The sequence below is a fragment of the Staurois parvus genome, unplaced genomic scaffold, assembly GCF_062004578.1.
Source record: "Staurois parvus isolate SC_StPar_1 unplaced genomic scaffold, SC_StPar_1.0 ptg000813l, whole genome shotgun sequence".
In the NCBI taxonomy this organism is placed as follows: Eukaryota; Metazoa; Chordata; class Amphibia; order Anura; family Ranidae; genus Staurois; species Staurois parvus.
The window spans coordinates 4,198,266-4,222,782 of NW_028318609.1; the positions used below are offsets into that span (position 1 = coordinate 4,198,266).

General features: G+C 40.7%; 1 protein-coding gene across 1 annotated transcript in view; it reads right to left on the reverse strand.

The window, feature by feature from the left end:
- Nucleotides 1–24,517, reverse strand: part of NAT9 (N-acetyltransferase 9) — a 48,275-nt gene that overhangs the window by 11,350 nt on the left and 12,408 nt on the right. Inside the window, exon 2 of the mRNA XM_089654918.1 lies at nt 7,960–8,040. Within this exon, the coding sequence (XP_089511044.1) occupies nt 7,960–8,036 (77 nt within the window). The 5' untranslated portion in view covers nt 8,037–8,040. The remainder of the gene's footprint in view (nt 1–7,959; nt 8,041–24,517) is intronic.

The following is a 24,517-nucleotide window of genomic DNA, read 5'->3' on the forward strand; positions in this document are numbered from 1 at the left end:
AGAGTCCATAAAAATATTCCTCAAGTGTTCAGTGCTTCACCACCTTATTTGAATAAACCTCATACCAGAAAACTAGACCTCAAGGTAATGGAGGATAGCTAGCGTTTTATCTCCCCAATTCATCACACTGGTAGTTATAATTAGCCTTTTCTATGCACGTACTCTGATTACATAAACCACATCAATGCAATCAGGAGGAAAACAAAGGAGAAAATATAGTATAGAAGGTAAAGAAAGGGTACTCACAAGTAAGCAAAAGAGACATGCTGGCAGGCATGATGACTTCAGCTCCAAAGCTCCACCCTACATGTTTCATCCACACAGACAACTTCATCCTGTGCTCCTAAAGAACATCTGGGTAGACAAATGCGTAGGGAGGAGCTTTGGTTGTGACATCATCACACCCACTGGCTTTTCAGAGGAGTGTGGTGATTTCATGATAGTCTCTTTTCCACACTTGTGAGTACCCTTTCTTTTTATTAATAAATAGTTCTTGAGGATACTGCATATGGATTTCTCCTTTGTTTTCCTCCTGCTTTCATTGATGTGATTTAAGTGTGCAAAAGAGAAAAGCATGAGATGGCCACATCGCTCTGAAAAGCCAGTGGGTGTGAAGCTCTGTCCTACGTGTTTCTCCTTCAAGGGGCATAGGGACACTTGAGGAAGAAAAATTGATTTTTATTTGCGAATTTTCGGGACTCTCATTCACTTTTTCAATACACGGCTGAACTTATAAACTCTTTATAATAAATATTTATTTTTAATAATTATAAACTGTATTATATCAATTCTAATATTTTGTTATATATGAGGACTGATTCATAAGTATATTTGCAGAACAATTTTGGGATATAGTGTAACACAGGGCTTGAAATGTCCGCTCGCCTGCTTGCCAAATGAAAAGGGGAAATCCCTTTGTGGCGAGCACAGATGGAGCGGGTGGCTTGCAATGGAGCAGGTGGCTTGCTATAGAATCCCCAGGCCCCGTGGATCAATTTGAATTCCACTTGCGCTCCAAGCTTTGCTGTGAAGTCGACTTCCGGTTTTCGACTTCCGGTTTCTTCTTCGCCGCCGCGGGGGACACAAGGAGAGGCCCGCTCTACACCACCTTGGGGGACACGAGGAGAGGCACACTCTTCACTGCCTTGGGGGACACGAGGCCTGCTCTCCACTGCCTTATGAGACACGAGGCCCGCTCTACCCCACCTTGGGGAACACAAGGCCCGCTCTACAATGCCTTGGGGGACACAAGGCCCGCTCTCCACCGCCTTGGGGAAAATGACTTGTGTATGGCCAGCTTAAGGTGAGCTGCTTGCATGCACACTACAGGTCGTTACAGGTTACAGGTTGTCAGAGAGTGGAGCGCCGCTCAATTGTTTTAAGTTTTGTATAGAGAGAGAAAGGGCTAGAACCTATGTATTTTACTGTTGTCTGTGTCTGGCCTGGTGAGATTACAAAGACTAGAAAATTGGGTACAATGCCCCACCATTTACACTGTGTTTGCCAACATCCCAAATATTGAAACATACAACAGCTATGGAAATATCCCCCTGGGACTTTGAAAGGCAAAAAACATGTGTACACAGGTATAAAACAATAAATGTTTATTGCAACAAATAATTTTTTGATAAAAAGAATTTAAAGACTCAGTGAGGTTGAGCTGCAGTACAACAATGTATGACTTACAGTTTCAAGAAAAAGTATGTGAACCCCTTGGGATTACGTGGAGTTTTGCATGAATTGGGCATAAAATGTGCTCTGAACGTCATCTAAGTCACAACAATAGAAGAACACAGTCTGCTGAACATAATACTACAAAAACATTAGATGTTGCCATGGTTTAATTGCACATAACATGTAAACATTCACAGTGCAGGGAGGAAAAAGTATGTGAGGCCCTAGCTTAATGACTTCTCCCAGAGCTAATTGGAGCCAGGAGTGAGCCAACCTTGACTCCAATCAGTGTGATGATATTGGATGTGTTGCTGACAGCTGTCCTGCCCTTAAAAAACACACACCTGTTTTGGGCTTACTGGTTTCAAGAAGCACTGTCTGATGTGAACCATGCCTCGCAGAAAAGAGCTCTTAGAAGACCTACGATCAAGAATTGTTGACTTGCATGAAGCTGGAAAGGGTTACAAAAGTATCTCCAAAAGCCTTGATGTTCATGTGTCCACGGTAAGACAAACTGTCTACAAATGGAGAGAGTTTAGAACTGTTGCTGCTCTCCCTAGGTGTGGTCGTCCTGTAAAAATGACTGCAAGAGCACAGCGCAGAATGCTGCATGAGGTAAAGAAGAATCCCAGAGTGTCAGCTAAAGACCTACAGAAATCTCTGGCACATGCTAACATTTTTGTTGACACATCTACAATAAGGAAAACATTAAACAAGAATGGAGTACATGGGAGGACACCACGGAGGAAGCCATTGCTGTCCAAAAAGAATATTGCAGCACGTTTGAAGTTTGCAAAAGAGCACCTGGATGTTCCACAGCACTACTGGCAAAATATACTGTGGACAGATGAAACCAAGATTGAGTTGTTTGGGAAGAACACACAACACTATGTGTGGAGAAAAAAAGGCACAGCACACCAACATCAAAACCTCATCCCCACTGTAAAACATGGCGGAGGGAGCATCATGGTTTGGGGCTGCTTTGCTGCCTCAGGGCCTGGACGGATTGTTGTCATTGATGGGAAAATGAATTCCAGAGTTTATCAAGACATTTTGCAGGAAAATGTACGACCATCTGTCCGCCAACTGAAGCTCCGCAGAGGATGGGTGATGCAACAGGACAATGGCCCAAAGCATACAAGGAATTCAACAAAACAATAGCTGCAACAGCATAGAATACGCCTTCTGGAGTGGCCCAGTCAGAGTCCTGACCTCAACCCGATTGAAATGCTGTGGCATGACCTTAAGAGAGCGATTCACACCAGACATCCCAAGAATATTGCTACACTGAAACAGTTTTGTGAAGAGGAGTGGTCCAAAATTACTCCAGATCGTTGTGCAGGTCTGATCTGCAACTACAGGAAACGTTTGGTTGAGGTTATTGCTGCCAAAGGAGGGTCAACCAGTTATTAAGTCTAAAGGTTCACATACTTTTTCCTCCCTGCACTGTGAATGTTTACATGTTATGTGCAATTAAACCATGGCAACATCTAATGTTTGTGTAGTATTATGTTCAGCAGACTGTGTTCTTCTATTGTTGTGACTTAGATGACGTTCAGAGCACATTTTATGCCCAATTCATGCAAAACTCCACGTAATCCCAAGGGGTTCACATACTTTTTCTTGCAACTGTAAAAGTAGAAAACATAAAGCTACTTTTAAGCTTTAAGGGGGTGTGGTTGGGGAAGGGCTGGGGGCAGGGTTGGGGGATGGGCCGGGGTTGGAGGCGGACCTGAGCAAGGTTGGGTGAGGCAATTGGTGTAGAGTAAGGTTTGTGCCTGGCTGGTAGGTCTAGACTCGAAATTGTAAGCCCTGGTGTAACACATTTTTTGTACATTTGTATACAGTAAACTGCAAGTGTCAAACCGGGAAATATTGCAACTGTGTGTCATCAGCGAATTTAAGTAGCAATTCACTCGGGCGTGTGATAATTAAAAGTGATCAGCTACACATATTGTAGCTGCTGACTTTTAAGAAACACATACTTCTTTGCCCAGGAAGTCAAGCACTGTCTTCCAAACAGTTGGTTCTTTTCAGGATTATGGATCTTCTGTGCCGCCATCTTGGCTTTAGGGGCCAGCTGTGATTTCCTGAGGACTCACAGCTGCCCCCTGCTGCACATGCGTGAAATAGCAGACAGTCGTAAAACTGGTCCCATAGCCTCCTGGGATGTTCAACATTATTCCAGTAGGCTGCGGGAGGAAGGGGGGATGGAAGAGGCAGACCAGAATAATGTCATCCTTGCATAGGTGAGGTATGAGGAATTTCTCTTAAGATTTTTGGGCGAGGCCACTGCTCATTTTTGTACACTTCTGTGCTGTCAACCTCATTTTTGTTCCCTAATGTCTATGGGCTGCAATGAGCTCAGAAAAGGCCAGTGCTGGAATCTTGGAACACACTGGCCTAAATTTGTAGAAGCTATTTAGTTTAGGTAGAATCCAGGTACAAAGGACACGTGTGGAAACATACTTTGAAGGACCTATTATTCACTACCACTACCATTTTCCCTCCAGTACGAGCTCTATGGTTACAGCATAAATTACTTTGCAAGTCAAGCATGGAACCCAGGTGAACAACAGGAGGCTGATTCTGCAGAGGCGGGTATAGACAGCAGCACAAGCCAGTTCTTAAGATGAACTGTGAACATTGCCAAACATTTGTCACTCAAATGCCCACATTGAAGTAAAAATAACTAATTTTAGGCATGTTACATTAATTTACTCTAATTATTGTTATATGTGGCTTTTATAGCGAATTATAATTGAACATGAGTATTAATGAATTATAAATAATTTAGCAGACCTAGTATACTGACAAATCTAGCATAGAGGCTATAACATGGTGAATCAAGACTGTAACTCACCACCATCTCTTGTTACCATGCACCTGTTTCATACCAATAAATCCCACACCCAGAATTTCCAGGTTATTTAAATTAGAACTCCAGGCACACATTAAAAATCATTAATGTATGCAGTTATAAGGTCATTCTATGCAATTAGTGTATGTATCTGAACTTGAGTTGACATTAGCCTCCTGTAATCCTCCTGTACAGCAGCACTCGGAAGTGGAATGGACAGTACTAGAGCCAATCGGCAACATGCAATGGGATGACAAGGAGTATGTTTCCAGGGAGAGGAAAGCTAATTAGGTGTCATCAGCCTGCTTCCTCTACTTCAACAATTAATCACAGGCTGGTGGGGGAAAGAGGACCTACAGGTGAAACTCAAAATATTAGAATATCGTGCAAAAGCAAGATAGTTCAAGCTGTGTTTTGTCATAATTGTGATGATTATGGCTTACAGCTCATGAAAACCCCAAATCCACAATCTCAGAAAATTAGAATATTGTGAAAAGGTGCAATATTCTAGGCTCAAAGTGTCCCACTCTAATCAGCTAATTAAGCCATAACACCTGCAAAGGGTTCCTGAGCCTTTAAATGGTCTCTCAGTCTGGTTCAGTAGGAATCACAATCATGGGAAAGACTGCTGACTTGACAGTTGTGCAGAAAACCATCATTGACACCCTCCATAAGGAGGGAAAGCCTCAAAAGGTAATTGCAAAAGAAGTTGGATGTTCCCAAAGTGCTGTATCAAAGCACATTAATATAAAGATATGTGGAAGGAAAAAGTGTGGAAGAAAATGGTGCACAAGTAGCAGGGATTGTCACGAACGCGGCGTCAGACCCCAGCCCTTTTCACCAAACTCGTGACCGAAGGACTAGCCAATCTAAAACCGCGCTGTCACGTGCGTTACAATGCCACACCCAGCTGCACCCTGCACAATGATTTTCCAGCTAATTGGACCACAATCGATGTACTGGCAGCCTGAGCGATTGTTACTGGGTCAGGTTAATTACGCAATTAACCCTTCACACTGCCACCACCTCCTTTTTGTACAGAGAAAGAAGAAACTTGGCGATATCAGCTAAAACACTATAATGGTTGAGATAATTGTCTGCATAATATGGTCACCGCAGGCTGATTATGCAGAGGGTTAAACAAACATAGTAGCGTTCTCTTTAGAGGCAGGAATTCGTAAATTGCAATAGAGCGCTATAGAAACAGTTCAACACTTTCAGAAGGAAAGATTTATTACTAAAAGGTCAAACGGGTGCAGTAAAAATATTTACAGAAAAAGATGTAACTAAGATATATATATAAATATACAGAGACTAACAGCACAGCAAAGAGATATCAGAGAGAGGTGAAAAGGTCCTGGGTTAGCAGATTCAAGTTTCATAGCGAAAGGGCACGGGTCTCCCCAGGTGGTACCGATGTTAAAATGGGAGACGTCTTCAACTTTTTTTTTTCTTAGGCCTGACAGCCCAATTTGTAGTTCCCCAGCAGGGGGTGTCTCTGAAGTCAAGGACCAATACCCCGTTTAGGGCTGAAGATCTGGGCGGATACCTCAACTAGAGCCAAAATCTCTTGTACCTCATATTTTGGCCCATAACTTTCCATCTGCACAAGTGACATTCCACCCGCGGGTAGATTATTATGCAGACACGTCTGAGGATTGATTAGATATGAATTATGAAATTATACACTGAACGGTTCACGAGATCTATTTTTTGGCTTTCCTATGTATTCGAGACAAGGCGAGTGACCCATCAAATTGTTCGTCTTCTCTTAGCCAATGTGGCGATTTGTCTGGTTTTTATGTAAGTCTCTCATATTCCAAGATATGAGAAATAGGGGAAAAATGGATTTTGAAAAGTGTTTATCTGATTCGTGCTTCCTTGGAATGCCTTGAACTCCTGGGAAGGCTCTGTTATCTTTTTACGAGGTGTTAAATGGCACAAGTTGCTCAGACAGCTAGGCACCTTGCTCAGAGAGGTGTTTTATAGCTCTAGGCTCCCTGCTGTGCTCTAGCCTGCCTGTGACCCTTCCAACACACATATGTCCCTGTGGATTAACAGAGAGGAAAGGGGGAAAAATGAGGGACAACATGGAGATTCTTAACAAAATGGAGGTTTGCGTCAGTCTCTGGGTATACGCTGTTACAGGGATGACCGCAGCCTGGAGAGAATTGTGTCAGGAAAAGGCCATTTAAAAGTGTTTGGGACTTTCACAAGGAGTAGACTGAGGCTGGAGTCAGTGCATCAAGAGCCCCCACACACAGATGGATCCTGGACATGGGCTTCAAATGTCGTATTCCTCTTGTCAGGCCGCTCCTGAACAACAAACAAAGTCAGAAGCGTCTTACCTGGGTTAAAGAAAAGCAGACCTGGTCTGCTGTTCAGTGGTCTAAAGTCCTCTTTTCTGATGAGAGCAACTTTTGCATCTCATTTGGAAACCAAGCACCCAGAGTATGGAGGAAGAATGGAGAGGCACGCACTGTAAGATGCTTGAAGTCTCCACAGTCTATGTTGATTTGGGGAGCCATGTCATCTACTGGTGTTGGTCCACTGTGCTTCATTAAGTCCAGGGTCAACGCAGCCATCTACCAGGAGATTTTGGAGCACTTCATGCTTCCTTCCGCAGATGAGCTTTATGGGGATGCTGACTTCATTTTCCAGCAGGACTTGGCACCTGCCCACACTGCCAAAAGCACCAAAACCTGGTTCAATGACCATTGGATTACTGTGCTTGATTGGCCAGCAAACTCGCCTGACTTGAACGCATTGCCAAGAGAAAGATGAGAGACATGAGACCGAACAATGCAGAAGAGCTGAAGGCCACTATTGAAGCATCCTGGTCTTCCATAACACCGCAGCAGTGCCACAGGCTAATAGCTTCCATGCCACGGCACATTGAGACAGTAATTGCTGCAAAAGGGGCCCAAACCAAGTACTGAGTACATATGCATGCTTATACTTTTCAGAGGTCCGATATTGTTCTATGTACAATCCTTGTTTTATTGATTGCATATAATATTCTAATTTTCTGAGATTGTGGATTTGGGGTTTTCATGAGCTGTAAGCCATAATCATCACAATTATGACATTGAACTATCTTGCTTTGCATGTAATGAGTCTATCTCATATATTAGTTTCACCTTTTAAGTTGCATTACTGAAATAAATGAACTTTTGCACGATATTCAAATTTTTTGAGTTTCACCTGTAGCTGTGTTGTTCAACTAGTCATGCCACCAACCCTGCTCTGTTACTTAGTAGGGGTGTGTAACTCTCACAACTGAATGGACAGAACTACAAATCATTTGGCGAAAGAATTAAACAGCTCCCATGCTGTATATGTATTTCAACTGTGTGTTCAGCTGTTTGCCTGAGTTCAGTTTTGACATTAACACTACAAATGCTTTTGTTTCATGAAACTGGTACCTGACAACATGGTGAGGCTCATACGGTACTAATATCACCCACTGCCCTCTCAGCACTGTGTCCTCATTTACACGCATGGTCCTGTAAATCGGAGAGAGAATAAATCAGCAGTGGTTACATAAGGCATGACAAGCTTTTACTTATTTGGTGACGCATGTTAAAATTAGCATTTGAAAACTACTTTGAACCCTCAAAAATTATAAATTTTCTGAAAACAGAGGCCGTGGAAAATAAAATGGTGGCAATTTTTTGTCACACAATATTTGTGCAGCTGTTTATCAAATGCAAATTTTCAGGAAAAAGTACACTTGAACTTTAGATGATGCTGCATTGAGTAAATTAATACCAAACATGTCAAGATGTAAAATTGAAGAGCACAGGAGGACATTAACCTTCGGTTTATACTGCCACCTATAGATGAATTGGACACTGGCAAACAAAAAGCTTTAGGCCAACCCAGGAAAACCCCTGCCACTTATATCATGTCTTCATTTTGTAGCAAAGCACAACCATGAGAATGATCCTAGAGGGGTGGTTAACCTTCAGAACTCCCAAAACCAGTCCAACTTAACACTGGGCAACACAACAAACACTAACAGGATCATGAAAACAGCAGATAACTAGGGTCACTCTGTAGCTCAAAATGCCACATGAAGAACCTTATGCTTGAAGCTGGCATCAGATGAGGCTGAAACATCCACTTGGTAGATCTTTATGACCCAAATCAAAGGTGCAATACAGAAAACCAGATGGCAGCCTTCCAAATCTGGGAAAGAGATGCTTGATGTAAAAAATCCCAAGAAGTGCTCACAGATCCAGTACAGTGCACTATGGCAGGAAATGATGGAACCTGATCCTTGAGACTACAAGGTTGGATGGTGGTCTGTCTTAGCCACCTAGAGATAGTGGAACAAGAAGCCAGTGCACCCTTAAGAGGTCCATCTGGGATGAAAAAAGGAATCAGGCTTTCTGAAAGAAGCAGTAGCCAAAAAGATAAATTTTGCACACATGTAGAAATTAGAGGGAAATTTTCCTTTTGGTGAACTGCATCCAGAAAGATGGACAAAAGAACAATGACCTGGTTGAGATGAAAGTAAGAAACTGCTAAAGCAAGAAGGAAGTCCTGGGTCTCAATGCCACATTGCCCCAATGCAGAAAGTTTTCTGCATGATAAGGTCACCAGACACTCTCCTCAAAGACGTAATTGCTACAAAAAAAAAAAAAAACACCTTGGGGATGACCTTGTATTTGAGAGTAGAGAGATGAATGTCTCCAGTGGGTTTAAACGGCAGTTTCTGAAGCACAGAAAGAACCAGATTCAAGTCTCACAAAGCCACTGAATATGGGAGTCACATGGAAGGCTCCCTGTTCGAAGGTCTTACTGAAAGCAGAGGTCCACTCAAAATTGAAAAAAATAAAAGTCAGCAGCTACAAAAACTGTAGCTGCTGACTTTTAACAAACAGACATTCCCCTGTCGCTCGGTCCTCACCACAGCCTCTGTTACCGGCTGCCCTGTGTCCCTGGTGCCTGCATCTTCACAGCTTCACAGCCGGGTGCCCACTTTGCATGCGCAAGCAGCCCTGCGCTTTGTGAATGGTCTCGTAGCTTTCTAGGACCTGTCAAGTGTCCCAGAAAACTACGGGGAGGGTGTGAGGACAACTTCCACTTTCAATTGCCTAGGTAATCGCAGTGGAAGTGGGAGCGGATACCTGTCACATTCAGGTATCCTCCCCCGCACCCCAGAGGTGCCAATCCTTAACTGGGAGCAGGGGACAAGTCCTTTAAACGGAACTTCCCCTTTTGGGTGGAGCTCTATTTTAAAGAGTAAGAGACCAGCTGTCCCTAAAACAGAATATAAAGGACAGAAACCAGACCCCTGACACTGCTGAGAGCCAAACACTGATACAGACTCAAAAAAGAGAAATATGTCCCATACAGAAACTGTTGTAGAAGCTTTGAGACTCACACCAAGTGAGGTATACCTTCCATGTCTTTGTGGAAAGTGGATTTTCAAGTTTTTAGCACTGTATGAATCACTTATTCCCCTGTCCTTCAGAACCTGAGCCTCAACAGCAATGCTGTTAAAGCCAATGACTGTAAAACAGGATGGCAAATTGGTCCTTGGGACAGAAGATTGTGATGATCTGGTAGTGCATCCATTTAACCAGGTGCTGACATACACCAGGGCAGCTCAGAGCAATATGGATCACTGGAATGCCCTTCATCTCAACCCTCTGAAGCAAAGAATATGCTTTATGTAAGGCAAAGCATGAATCAGGTGCACCACAGCATCCATTGCTTCAACTAGAGGATACTTGTACGTGGGTTCAAAACAGTCAAATTTACTGTTAAACCTGGACCACATCCAGCATCCTCCACCTGCAACAGAGGTCTGGGAACATCTCTGGCAGAAGGGAGCATTCCCCCGGGTCCAGAAGTAGCTGAATAAGGCAATTTGTTTGCCAAATGTCTACACTTGGAATGTACATGGCTGACAAGGCTGGGACATGAAATTATGCCCATGAAAGGCTCTATTCTACCTCTCTTGCTGCAGAAACACTTCTGGTTCCTTGACAAGTGATGTACGGCACCCCAGTGGCACTGTCTGATTGAATTTGGTTCAGATTAGACATGTGCAAAACAAAAAAAATCATTTAGTTTTGTTTTGGATTCGTTAGTTAAATTACTATTTCCATTTAGTTGCATTCAAAATTGGTTTCATTTTGTTTATTCATTTTTGATCGGATTTAAATTTTCTCAAATTTAATTTGAATTGAAAATACTGAAATGATCTAAAATCATTGTGAAGAATAGCTGGTTCTTTTCTATTCAAAAGACGGCTATATTCTATTTTTTTCTATTCTAATCTATACTTTTTTTTTCTATTCTATTCTTTTTTCTATTCTACTCCTTTATTTTCTATTCTATTCCTTTATTTTCTAGTCTATTATTTTTCCTTCTATTTTGTTTTACTCTATTCTTTTCTATTCTGTTCTATTTTATTTTATTCTATACTAATTGAAATTCATATTTCAGAAGACATAGTTACATAGTTAGTCTGGTTGAAAAAAAAACAAACAAAAAAAACCACACCACACACAAATAGAAAACCTCCATATACATGATCCTATACCCTCAGTTGATCCAGAGGAAGGCTAAAAAAAAAACCCAATAAAGCATGATCCAATTTGCTCCCATATCAACTGGGACACAGCGGCTGCATAGACACAGCCACTACTCCCAACTTGACATCCATGTGGGAGCAGGTCCCTGAACTCAAACTGTCTGCATTTGGGGCCATGCACCTATACCCAGGGGTGTATTTACCACAAGGCATTTGCCTAGGGTGGTATTTTTCAGGGGGGCAGCACTGGCCCTTGGAAGAAGGGATGGAAGAAGGGACACACGCGGCATGGGGACCTGGTGGGTTTCGAGAGATGCTGTGGGTTTCATGACAGTGTATGCACAGCCGACTTTCATTCCAGGGAATGTCCAGAGCTGTGAAGGTGAGTGTCTTTCTCTCTCTCGCTACGGGGGATGGTGGCTGGTGTATGGGGGGTAGTGGTAGTTGAAGCCTCAGGAGTAGGACAGGGGTGCTCTTGGTCAATATCAGGCTCTCTCTGCGGGAGGCACCAATTTTTGTGTTGCCTAGGGCAGCACAAAACCTAAATACACCACTGCCTATACCCACACGAATGTCAGATCTGTCCTTACAGCCGCTGCTTCCCAACTGACATAAATAGGTCTGCCTGCACAGGGATGTACAGAACACCTGTACATCCCCATGTAAACATGGCCCTCCATAGGTGTATGCTTGAGCACACCCCATTGAATGAAACTTTAGTAGGAATGTAGCAGGAATTTTGTAATTTATGTTGTGTTTATGTGTGCTAATAAGGATTTTAGTGTTTTTTTTTTAAATAACGATTTGATAAACATTTGCGCAACTATTACGAGGCCTAAAAAAAATCAGTAGCACCTTCTTTTTATTCTACTGGTCATGTGCCTTCAGAAAATATATGGTTTGGGGGGGTCTTTTACAAACTCTGAAAGCTGTAAGTGAAAAATTTTAATCTCCAGTTTTTTTAAAGAAATTGGTTTGATTTTCACCATTTCCCAAAAAGGCGCAATTTAAAATGTACAAATATTTGTTATTTATTAACTTAATACAGGTTAAGCTTTTATATTTTGTGGGAATTTAGCTGAATTTTGTAAAATTTGCTGTGTTTGTATCTGCGAACAATGATTTTAGTGTATTTTTAGCAAAAATTAGATACAACTTTATTATCATTGTGCAAAGTACATGTACAGAGCCAATGAAATGCAGTTAGCATCCAGCCAGAAGTGCATAAATAGTCCATTTACAATAACAATAATATTGTTTTGATAAACATTTGCGCAAGTGTCACTGGGCCTTAAAAATTAGTAGCAACTTCTTTTTACTCTACTGGTCATGTGCCTTCAGAAAATATATGGTTTGGGGGGTCTTTTACAAACTCTGAAAGCTGTAAGTGAAAAATTTTAATCTCCAGTTTTTTTAAAGAAATTGGTTTGATTTTCACCATTTCCCAAAAAAGCGCAATTTAAAATGTACAAATATTTGTTATTTATTAACTTAATACAGGTTAAGCTTTTATATTTTGTGGGAATTTAGCTGAATTTTGTAAAATTTGCTGTTTGTATCTGCGAACAACGATTTTAGTGTATTTTTAGCAAAAATTAGATACAACTTTATTATCATTGTGCGAAGTACATGTACAGAGCCAATGAAATGCAGTTAGCATCCAGCCAGAAGTGCATAAATAGTCCATTTACAATAATATTGTTTTGATAAACATTTGCGCAAGTGTCACTGGGCCTTAAAAATTAGTAGCAACTTCTTTTTACTCTACTGGTCATGTGTTTTCAGAAAATATATGGCTTGGGGTTACAAACTCTGAAAGCTGTAAATGAGAATGAAAACCTCCAGATTTTTAGACAAATGTAGTTATTTACATTTTTGCGTACGCTCGATTTTCACCTTTTTGCAAAAAGGTGCAATTTAAAATTTACAAATATTTATTTATTACCTCAATACTGGTTCATCTTATATATTTTGTAGGATAAAGGCACTAATTTGCTATTAATAATGATTTTAGTGTATTTTTAGCGAAAATATTGTTTTGATAAACATTTGTGCAAATATTACGAGGTCTTTAAATTTACTAGCAACTTGTTTTTATTCTACTGGTCATGTAGTCAGAAAATATAAGGTTTGGTGGGTCTTTTACAAACTGAAAGCTGTAAAGGGAAAAATCAAAAAGCAATGGAAAAATTACAAAAATGGCCTGGCCACTTGAGTTTAAAAGTGGAGTGCAGGGCCTGGCAGCGAAAAAGGTTAAAAGGCATTTAAATTTTGATTGTATGCACAATGATGAATATATTATTATTGAGACTTGCACTATAATTTATTGGGCAGGTCTATAGGGTGAGTGCAGCCTTTTATTTTATAAATATCCAGTATAAGGTACATGGGGAGCATATACAGTGGGGCAAAAAAGTATTTAGTCAGCCACCAATTGTGCAAGTTCTCCCACTTAAAAAGATGAGAGAGGCCTGTAATTGGCATCATAGGTAGACCTCAACTATGAGAGACAAAATGAGAAAAAAAATCCAGACAATCACATTGGCTGATTTGGAAATGTTGGCAGCAGCTACCTCATTTATAGTATATTTGCACACATTTGGTTTTATTTGTACTTTAACTGTTGCACGGGTAACTTTAAAATATATTTTTCCTGCGGGGTCTGGGTACAGCCTCTAAAACTAAGGCTGCAGGACTATTGATGTGGATAGCTGCTATGTAGAGATGACAAAACACCAGCAGAGTAGCAAAAATATCTTGACTGAAGTCACCAAGGCTAGGTTAACAAATACATACCAGCGCCCTGCTCACCGCCATACAGCATACCAGCACCCTGCTCACCGCCATACACCATACCAGTGCCCTGATCACTGCCCTAAGCCATAACAACGTCCTGATCACTGCCATACCCCATACCAGCGTCCTGATCACTACCATACCCCATGCCAGCGACCTGATCAATGCCATAGCAGCGTCCTGATCACGCCATACTCCATACAAACAACCTTATCAATTTTTAAATATATATATACACCATAGTTTGCAGACTCTATAACTTTGACAAAGACTAGATAATATACACTGTTTTGGGTTATTTTTTTTTAAAAAAGTAGCAGAATTCTGGCCTAAATTTAGGAAGAAAGGTTATTTATTCTCAAACGTATTTATTCTCAAACTCTTAGAATGAAAACTAAGAACAATGTGTTTTTTTCAATATTTACAGTGGAACAGTTGTGAAAGCTGAAAATTGACCTGGACTGGAATGGGGAGAAAGTGGCCAGACTTGCAGTATTATTAAACCCAAAAGCACACATTTATTATATAGCAGCTTAGCAATTCTTAGATGTCATGGCTGCATTCGTTTTCTTTTTAAGGCTTTTTTACTTCTATTTTCATCTGGTAATCCAACAAGCAAATTTGTTGTTTTTCAAAAGCACAAGCTATCCAGCTTTCCAGCAGAATGTAAGTTTACATGGATTAGACAAACCATTTAACACTAGCAAGGGTGATTAAAATGATCAGCTTTTATTTATTCATGCAAAACCTTTATCCCAAAAGGAAAAAACTGCTTGCTGTAAGTGATTGTAAAATGTTAGCTGTAGTTTGGCTTTCATTTGTTAGTGCATTTAATTTGCTATTACATTTAACACTCCCCCCGACAAAGGTGCTGTCTGCTGCCTCCTGTGCTCATTCATCCAATGTTGTGTCTCACTAATACTGGAGGTGTGTTAATGGTCAGATCACTAAGTGAAAAAAGAGGGGGAAAAGCCAAAGAAAAGAAAACTAATGCAGCCACCAGAAGTGGTGATTGGTAAGTTGCAAGGGGGTAAATTCACTAAAGGTTACCGCATGCGATAACATGGTCACGTGACTCATTTGCATAAATTATTGCATGAGATAATGAGAGTCAATTCATCATAGTAAAATATCGACTGTGAGGTAAATATTGAACATTTATTAAAATAGTGAGACAAAAACCGCAAACAAACATGAGATAAATCATTAAAGTCAATTAATTAAAAAACACACACATTCGTTCTTTATCACCAGGTGTTTGCTGGCAGTATTTTAGAAATGTACAAAATAACAATTAGAGGAACTCTGCACTGACCAGAAAGTGAAAAGTATACAACGTATCAATGTGAAAATGTTCTCCTCTGAGCTCAGGTATTAAAATAAATTGTAACATTTCATCAGAGGGAGATCATTTTGTGAATGGAAGCACACTAGAATGATTTCATAGTTTCACAGTATTGCTGTGTGCATTGTTATCCTGCAAAAAAAAAAACAAATTGTGAAAAAACACCAGAAATAACGCAACATTTAAGTGTTAACTGCTTCCCAACCGCCCTAATGCAGAAGTACTGCTACAGGTTGGCATGGGTGCGCACAATCACGTATATATACGTGATTTTGCATTTTTGGGTAGGAGGCGCGAGCGAACCGTGCGTGCGCCCTACCTGCGCCGCCATTCGCGGACGTCAATCACAGGGTTCCAGCCAGAAATTGCTCGCCGGCACCCAGTGACAGTTCTCCTCCCTGTCAGCTCGGGCACACTGCTTTGGATGGCTGTGCACAGCACAGCGATCTAAAGCAGTGTGCTTACAGTGAAGCACACTGACACCGCCCCACAGTAAAACACTCCCAGCACACAGTTAACCTTTTGATCACCTGTCATGTTAACCCCTTCCTGTCCAGTGCCATTAGTACAGTGTCAGTGCTTTTTTTTTTAGCACTGAACACTGTATTGGTGTCACTGGATAAGTCAGTGGCACCAAGTCAGTTCCCCCCAGTGTCAGAATGTCCGCTGCAGTCCCGCTGTAAGTCGCTTATTGCTGCCATTGCTAGTAAAAAAAAATAAATAAAAAAATCCCATATTTATATACATACTATTTGAAACACTATAACTTTCACGTAAGCCAAGTAATTTACACGTATTGGGATTTTTTCTTAGCAAAGACATGTAGCAGAATACATTTTGGCGTAAATTTATGACAAAAAAATTAGATTTTTTAAATTTTTTTACTGGACATGTTTAATACCAAAAAGTCATAAATATTGTTTTTTTCTCAAAATTGTCGGTATTTTTCTTATAGCTCAAAAAATACCCACAAGCGATCAAATACCACAGAAAGACAGCTCAATTCGTGGGAAAAAAGGATGTAAATTTCATTTGGATGCAGTGCTGCAATTGTCAGTTAAAGTAATAATGGCCTGGTCAGGAAGAGTGTAAATCCTCAGGAGGGCAGTGGTTAAGTATCACAAAACAAATATTTAACGCATTCAGTAAATGTTTTTTAGTGAATTTACTACTTTTGAAATAAATACTGCACAAGTTATTTTAACTCAAAAAATTAATGCAGTATTTTTTTCTTAGTGAACTGACCCCAATATATTAAATTTTTTTTTTTGGGGGGGGAGTTTAATAGCATTACAATCAACTCCTGCTTTATTTCCAGGCCTCTTTGGATATAAGAACTGTGAGTCTTCCATATTGTGGATTTTGCTTTTCTGCTGTTTATTCTGTGAACAGTCTACACATAAAAACTTGCAAACCTCTGTGTCTGAAGATGGTCTTTAATGCAGCATAGAGAACTATGTGTGACAATGCTCTGTATTTTATAATGGGGTGGAATAACATTGAGGTGTACAGTACAGATTAGATCAGGATCCCTGCTCTCTGTAAAAGTGATCATAAACTATATAATCTGATTTATATCTACTATCAATTAGGTATTACATTAGGGCTGCCTAACTGGATGCTAATTGTATGGATTGTTTGGGTTTGTGCTCATATTACATAGTATGGTAAATCTAAGGGTAGGTTCACACCATAAAGGGTGTGCTTATCCAGGCTAGTGTTGTGGATAAGGCTCCTAAAAGGAGAAGTAATTTTCTTTTTGGTGATTCAATTGTTAAGAGGTGTTTCTTTAGGAAAACAGGTTGAAGTGTCAAAGGAAGTTAGGCGTTTACCTGTGGCTACTGTTAGGAGGGATAAAAGATGCATTTTAACCACTTGAAGACCGCCATATAGTAGTCTTACTGCTACAGGTCGGCCCTCCTGTACAAAATCACGTACTGTATATATACAGGTGAAACTCGAAAAATTAGAATATCATGCAAAAGTTAATTTATTTCAGTAATGCAACTTAAAAGGTGAAACGAATATATGAGATAGACTCATTACATGTCATAATTGTGATGATTATGGCTCACAGCTCATGAAAACCCCAAATCCACAATCTCAGAAAATTAGAATATTACATGCAATCAATAAAACAAGGATTGTACATAGAACAATATCGGCTCTCTGAAAAGTATAAGCATGCATATGTACTCAGTACTTGGTTTGAGCCCCTTTTGCAGCATGGAAGCTATCAGCCTGTGGCACTGCTGAGGTGTTATGGAAGACCAGGATGCTTCAATAGCGGCCTTCAGCTCTTCTGCATTGTTCGGTCTCATGTCTCTCATCTTTCTCTTGGCAATGCCCCATAGATTCTCTATGGGGTTAAGGTCAGGAAAGTTTGCTGGCCAATCAAGCACAGAAATCCCATGGTCATTGAACCAGGTTTTGGTGCTTTTGGCAGTGTGGGCAGGTGCCACGTCCTGCTGGAAAATAAAGTCAGCATCCCAATATAGCTCGTCTGCAGAAGGAAGCATGAAGTGCTCCAAAATCTCCTGGTAGACGGCTGCGTTGACCCTGCACTTAATGAAGCACAGTGGACCAACACCAGCAGATGACATGGCTCCCCAAATCAACACAGACTGTGGAAACTTCACACTGGACTTCAAGCATCTTGCAGTGTGTGCCTCTCCATTCTTCCTCCATACTCTGGGTCCTTTGGCTTCCAAATGAGATGCAAAAGTTGCTCTCATCAGAAAAGAGGACTTTGGACCACTGAGCAACAGACCAGGTCTGTTTTTCTTTAGCCCAGGTAAGACGCTTCTGACGTTGTTTGTTGTTCAGGAGCGGCTTGACAAGAGGAATACAACATTTGAAGCCCATGTCCAGGATTCATCTGTGTGTGGTGGCTCTTGATGCACTGACTCCAGCCTCAGTCCACTCCTTGTGAAGTTCCCCAACACTTTTGAATGGCCTTTTCCTGACAATCCTCTCCAGGCTGCGGTCATCCCTGCTGCTTGTGCACCTTTTTCTTCCACACTCTTCCCTTCCACATAACTTTCTATTAATGTGCTTTGATACAGCACTTTGAGAACATCCAACTTCTTTTGCAATTACCTTTTGAGGCTTTCCTTCCTTATGGAGAGTGTCAATGATGGTTTTCTGCACAACTGTCAGGTCAGCAGTCTTTCCTATGATTGTGATTCCTACTGAACCAGACTGAGAGACCATTTAAAGGCTCAGGAACCCTTTGCAGGTGTTATGGCTTAATTAGCTGATTAGAGTGGGACACTTTGAGCCTAGAATATTGGGTTTTCATGAGCTGTAAGCCATAATCATCACAATTATGACAAATCACGGCTTGAACTATCTTGCTTTGCACGTAATAAGTCTATCTCATATATTAGTTTCACCTTTTAAGTTGCATTACTGAAATAAATGAAGTTTTGCACGATATTCTAATTTTGCGAGTTTCACCTGTGTATATATGTATATATATATATATATATATAGTAAGATTGTAAGCTTGAAAGAGCAGGGCCCTCGAACCCCTCGTGTATCACATTGTATTGTTTTTGTACTGTCGCATGTTCTGTCTCCCCTTGTAATGTACTGCGCTGAGCGAACTGTTGGTGCTTTATAAATATTGTATAATAATAATTATATATATATATATATATATATATATGCAATTATACACATCCACCATAGGGGGCGCGCAACCCAGTGGCGGATCACTTCTGCTGTGAACTGTCACTGCAGAGGCCGATCTACGAGCCCCAGGCAGGGAGGACAACAGAACTTTGCCTATGTTTACATAGGCAGAGCTCTGTTCCAACAGAGGGGAGTGATCGATTGTGTGTCAGAGCAGAGCTGGGAACACGATCCATCGCTTCCCCTTGCACCGGCACCACCTACTGTACACGAAGCATATAGCTAGGCACACACTTAACCCTTTGATCACTTAGATGTTAACTCCTTCCCAACCGGTGTCATTAGTACACTGATCAGTGTATATTTTTAGCACTGATCACTGTACTATTGTCACTGGTTCCCATGTCGCAGTTCTGATATAAGTCGCTGATTGTCATCATTATAGAAAAAAAAATTCCAGTATTTTCCATAGTTTGTAGACACTATAACTTTTGCGCAAACTAATCAATCTACGCTTACCATTAACACACTTCCTGTATAAGTGAGACACAACACTGGATTTTTAAAAATTTTTTATTGGGCGTGTTTTATAGTAGAAAATAAAAAATATTGTGTTTTTTTCGAAATTTTTGGTCTTTTTTTGTTTATAACACAAAAGGTAAAAACTGCAGAGGTGATCAAATACCACCAAAAGAAAACTATTGGTGGGAAAAAAAGGACATAAACTTCATTTGGGTACAGCGTGGCATGAGCGGGTAATTGTCAATTAAAGTACCGCAGTGCTGTATCGCAAAAAATGGCTTGGTCAGGAAGGGAGGTAAATCTTCCAGAGCTGAAGTGGTTAAAAATTGTCAAAAAAGCTAGTGAAGAGTGCAATGTTGATATTGATGCGCACCTTGGCACAAATGATTTGCCCTAGAATGATGTGCGTTATGTACAGAAGGATTGTCAGAATTTGGACCAGGGTCTTCAACAGTTAGGATGTACTGTTATATTTTCAGAGGTCTTGCCTGTGCATAATGGACAACAAGAGAAAGTATTTCATATAGCAGAGTTCAATTGTTGGTAAAGGATTGGTGCAAAGCTGAAGGTTTTGGTTATGTTAGCCATGATGTGATCATGTGGTCTGACATTGAGCTGTACAAAGGAGATTGTCTGCATCCCTCACACAAGGGCGCCGAGCTTCTTAGTATGGAATTTAGGAGTTTTTTGGACATGCAGTTAGGCCTGATTCAGACTACATGAGTTTCAGTTGCATTTTTTGGATTTTCTGCATCCAAAATGCACAGAAAGTAGGTTATATAGTTGTCAATGTCATAGCTCACATCAGTGCTTGCAGTTTTGGGTGCAGAAAAAAAAGTAAAACAAACTGCATTTGTTCTGCACAGAACTGTACTGGAACACGGTAAAATGCATCAAAAATGCACTGGAACACACATACATTGAAGAAAAAGAGAGAAAAAAATGAACTCGAATGAATAAAAAAACGCATTGGAACTAGTCAAAAACGCATCTTGACTGCGTTTCTATAGTGTGAACTGGCCCTAAAACTGAGAATAGGGGGCAGATATGTACTGAGAAGCATTTCTGTCTCCAACAGATTGAAACGAATGTGAGGGTTTGTGTTGCTAAGGACTGGGCTGATGGGATCACTTCATTTAGGGCTAGTTCACACTAGATGAAGTTCAGTGCGCTTTTTTTCTGTATCAAAAATGCATGCACAGTGTCTTCCATGTATTCCAATGGCCCTAGTTCACACCAGTGCAGTCAGTACCAGGCAGTTTCCGGTGCAGAAAAAAAAAAGTAGAACATGTTGCATATTTTTTTCTGCACAGAACCATACTGGAACATAGCAAAAAATGCATGACAAACACACAGGAATTGCATGTGGTGTGAACTGCAAGCAAAACATATCCAGAATGTATCTGGAGTGCGTTTTTGTAGTGTGAACTGGCCCATAGGGCTAGTTCACACTAGCTGCACTTCAGTACACTTTTTTTCTGCATCAAAAATGCATGCACAGTGTTTTTCATGTATTCCAATGGCCCTGGTTCACACTACTGCAGTCAGTTCCAGTCAGTTTCCGGTGCAGAAAAAAAAAAGTAGAACATGCTGCATTTTTTCTGCATAGAACCATACTGGAACATAGCAAACTGCATCAAAACTGCACTGGAACTGTGTGTGGTGTGAACTGTAAGCAAAATCGTATCCGGAATGCATCTGGTGTGCATTTTTGTAGCGTGAACTGGCCCTTAGCCTCCTTGGCGGTATGATTCTTTCTTTTTTTTTGTGCTGAAAGCGGTACCATTTTTTTGCATGGAAATATGTAGTTTTTTATTGTAGGCTGTAATTTTCAGGAATAACTCACTGAAATCTGTCCGAACAAGAGTCTAGTAAACATTCTGGATATGATAAAACTTAAATAAATTATAATTTAATAAATAATCATAAAAAAATAATAATATAATAATAATACATTTAATTCAATAATATAATCAAACCAAAAACACTGAAATTTGAAATACAGAGGCAAATTCGCACATCGCTGAGCAAAGTCGCAAAATCGTTTTCAGTGTCTGATGACGAATTTCCCCACGAATCATTATCACTCAATTCTGCAAGTGGTTCTGATTTACTATCGCTGTTCTAAAAACGCTTTTGACGTAAACGGACGCTTTTTGGACGCCATGGACTTTTCTAAGTTTCCAGGCAGAAAGAACAGTCAAAACGCAGGCAGGGCACAGGGCAAAGCAGTAGCGACAAAATATATGTGAAATGCATTGAAACAGCAATGACAGCAAAAATGACATTTTTTAAAAATTTCAAATTTCCCACCGTACGTCCTGACATCACAGGGACCGAAACACGGAAGCCGGCATCGGCCGGGGACGCTGCAGGGGACACATCGCGGGAGCGAAGGACAAGGTAAGTGCTGCAGGGACCCCCTGAGCAACGCCGCATGGTAAGCCCGAGTGTAGCTCGGGGTTACCGCTCTTGGTACTCAAATGTTGCCCAAAGCTACACTCGGGAAAACCGCTAAGGAGGTTAAGGTTTCTGGTGCTAATAATAAAGCAGTAGATAGCAGTGTGTGCATCATGTCACGTGCACTAATGCTAGTAGCTTAGTCAACAAGCTTTGTGAGCCGACAGTTCTTATGTCTAGGGACAACTTGGACCTTGTTGCAATTACAGAGACGTAGTTCAAGGATTCAGATGACTGGGCAAATACTATACCAGGGTAAACACTATGCAGGAATAACAAAGTAGGGAAAAGGGAAGGTGGAGTTTCTATATATGTAAAAAATGGCATTATGCTAACATTAATTAACCGCATGCCCTGCTGCCCTATAGTAGAAGTACTGCTACAGGGCAGCAGGGCAGTGCAAAATCACAAATGTGATTTGCATTTCCAGGTAGGAGGGCGCACGCGTGCCACCCTCCCCACGCCGCCATTGGTGGCTAGAGATATCAATCACTGGGTCCCGGCCGTCGATTCCCTGCCGGCAGTTGATGATCATTGGGGAAAGCTGACAGGGGAGAGACCAATGTTTAAAAAACACAGGTCTCTCTCCTGTCAACAAGGACATGCTGCTTTGTATTTCTCTGCACAGCAGAGAAATACAAAGCAGCATGTCTCTGCTGTAAAACATAAACAGCACATAATGTCACACACAGCACACAGTTAACCCTTTGATCACCCCAGATGTTAACCCCTTCCTGCCTAGTGTGATTAGCACAGGGTCAGTGCTTTTATTAGCACTGATCACTGTATTAGTGTCACTGGGGATGTCAGAGACAGTTTGTTCCCACCCAGTGTCAGAATGCTCGCCGCAGTCCAGTTACAAGTTGTGGATTGCCGCCATTACTAGTATAAAAAATTTTAAATAAAAATTCCAGTATATATACCACCATTTGCAGATGCTATAACTTTCATGTAAACCAATTAATTTGCACGTATTGGGATTTTTTTAGCCTAAATTTATGAAGAGATTTTATTTTTTAAATGTCTTTATTGGATATGTTTCATAGCAAAAAGTCAAAAATATTGTTTTTTTTTCCAAATTGTCGGTCTTTGTTTATAGCTCAAAAAAACAAAACAAAACAAAAAAAGGCAGAGGTGATCAAATACCACCGAAAAAACTATTTGTGAGATAAAGGACATAAATCATTTATGTACAGCTTTGCATGACTGCGCATTTGTCAGTTAAAGTAACGCAACGCTGTATTGCAGAAAATGTCCTGGTCAGGAAGGGGGGTAAATCGTCAGGAAGGGGGGTAAATCCTCTGGATGGGAAAGTGAGTAAAAAAACAAAATGAAATACTCAAAACCCTCTGGGTCTGTCTTCCAAACAGAGAGGGAATTCCTGTAGAACTGGTGTAGTATATAGACCCCAGGAACAGACTGAAGATTATGATAACTTGTTGATTGACGAGATAACTCAAATGGCAATGAAGGGAGAGGTTTTGATTATGGTTGACATCAACATGCCTGACATTAAAGTGTTATTAAACCCAGGAACCTGCATTCACTATATATGGTCTTCCTCAGTACACAGAACATGGAACTGCAATTATATTAGTAAATATAAACTGCTAAATACCTTTTCTCATCAGCAGTTTATAGCAGTCTTGTGACTTCTATCAGTATCCAGCAGAGCACTGGTTAAAGCTTGTAGGAGGAGGTTTCAGTCTCCCCTGATTGTCCTGAGGCTGCAGGACCCGACCCTCTATCTGGACAGTGCTGATTACAAGCACTCTTCCAAGAAAAAATAAACAAACTCTCCAGCAATACACACCAAACTGAGCATGTGCAGCGTGATCCCGAGGCTCTATTCTATCAGCAGATGGATTGGGGACTGTGGAAGAAGGTGAGGATCAGAGAAGACAGGATCAAACAGCCTTTTTACACAATGCAGAGGATTAGCCCCTTAGATTAAGTATAACAAGCATGCTTTACTGCATATACAGACTGATTTTACAGTTGTGGATTTAGTAACACTTTAACTGGAATTCTCAAACTGCTATTACAAGCACAGGGGTATAATTGAAGTACTGAATGGGGTTTCTCAAAAACAGTAAAAAAGTCCAACCTGAGGTGATCATATTCTAGACCTAGTACTGACAATTAGGGATTGACTGATGTTGAGGTGGGAGAAAATTTGGGTTCTAGTGACCACTAATGTCTTTGGTTTCATATTAAAACAAGAACTGAAACATCATATACAAAAACAAAAGTTTTAGATTTCAAAAGGACAAATTTTGCTGAAATGGGTGTCTAATAAATGAATTGAAAGGTTGGAGTAAAATGAAAGGAGTAAATAATCAGTGGGCACTGGTAAAGTTTACCATCCTGCAGGCAACTAGATTATATGTCAGGCAAGTTAGTAAGAATAAACAGAAAAAAGAACAAGAGGTAAGTAGGATAGTGAAAAAAGGTTAAAGGTGAAAAAAACCCACAAAACACAAACACATTATCAGTGCTAGACACGACTTCTCCTGTGCTCTAGGACCCAGGCGGGTGACGGATGGATGGAACCAGAACTGGAAAAATCGACCACCAATGCATATAGAGTTGTGCAGCTCCAAACAAGGCTGGGGAAGCCCGACCAATACTGCAAAGCAGAACAAACACGAGAAGCGCACCAACCTTGCGCATT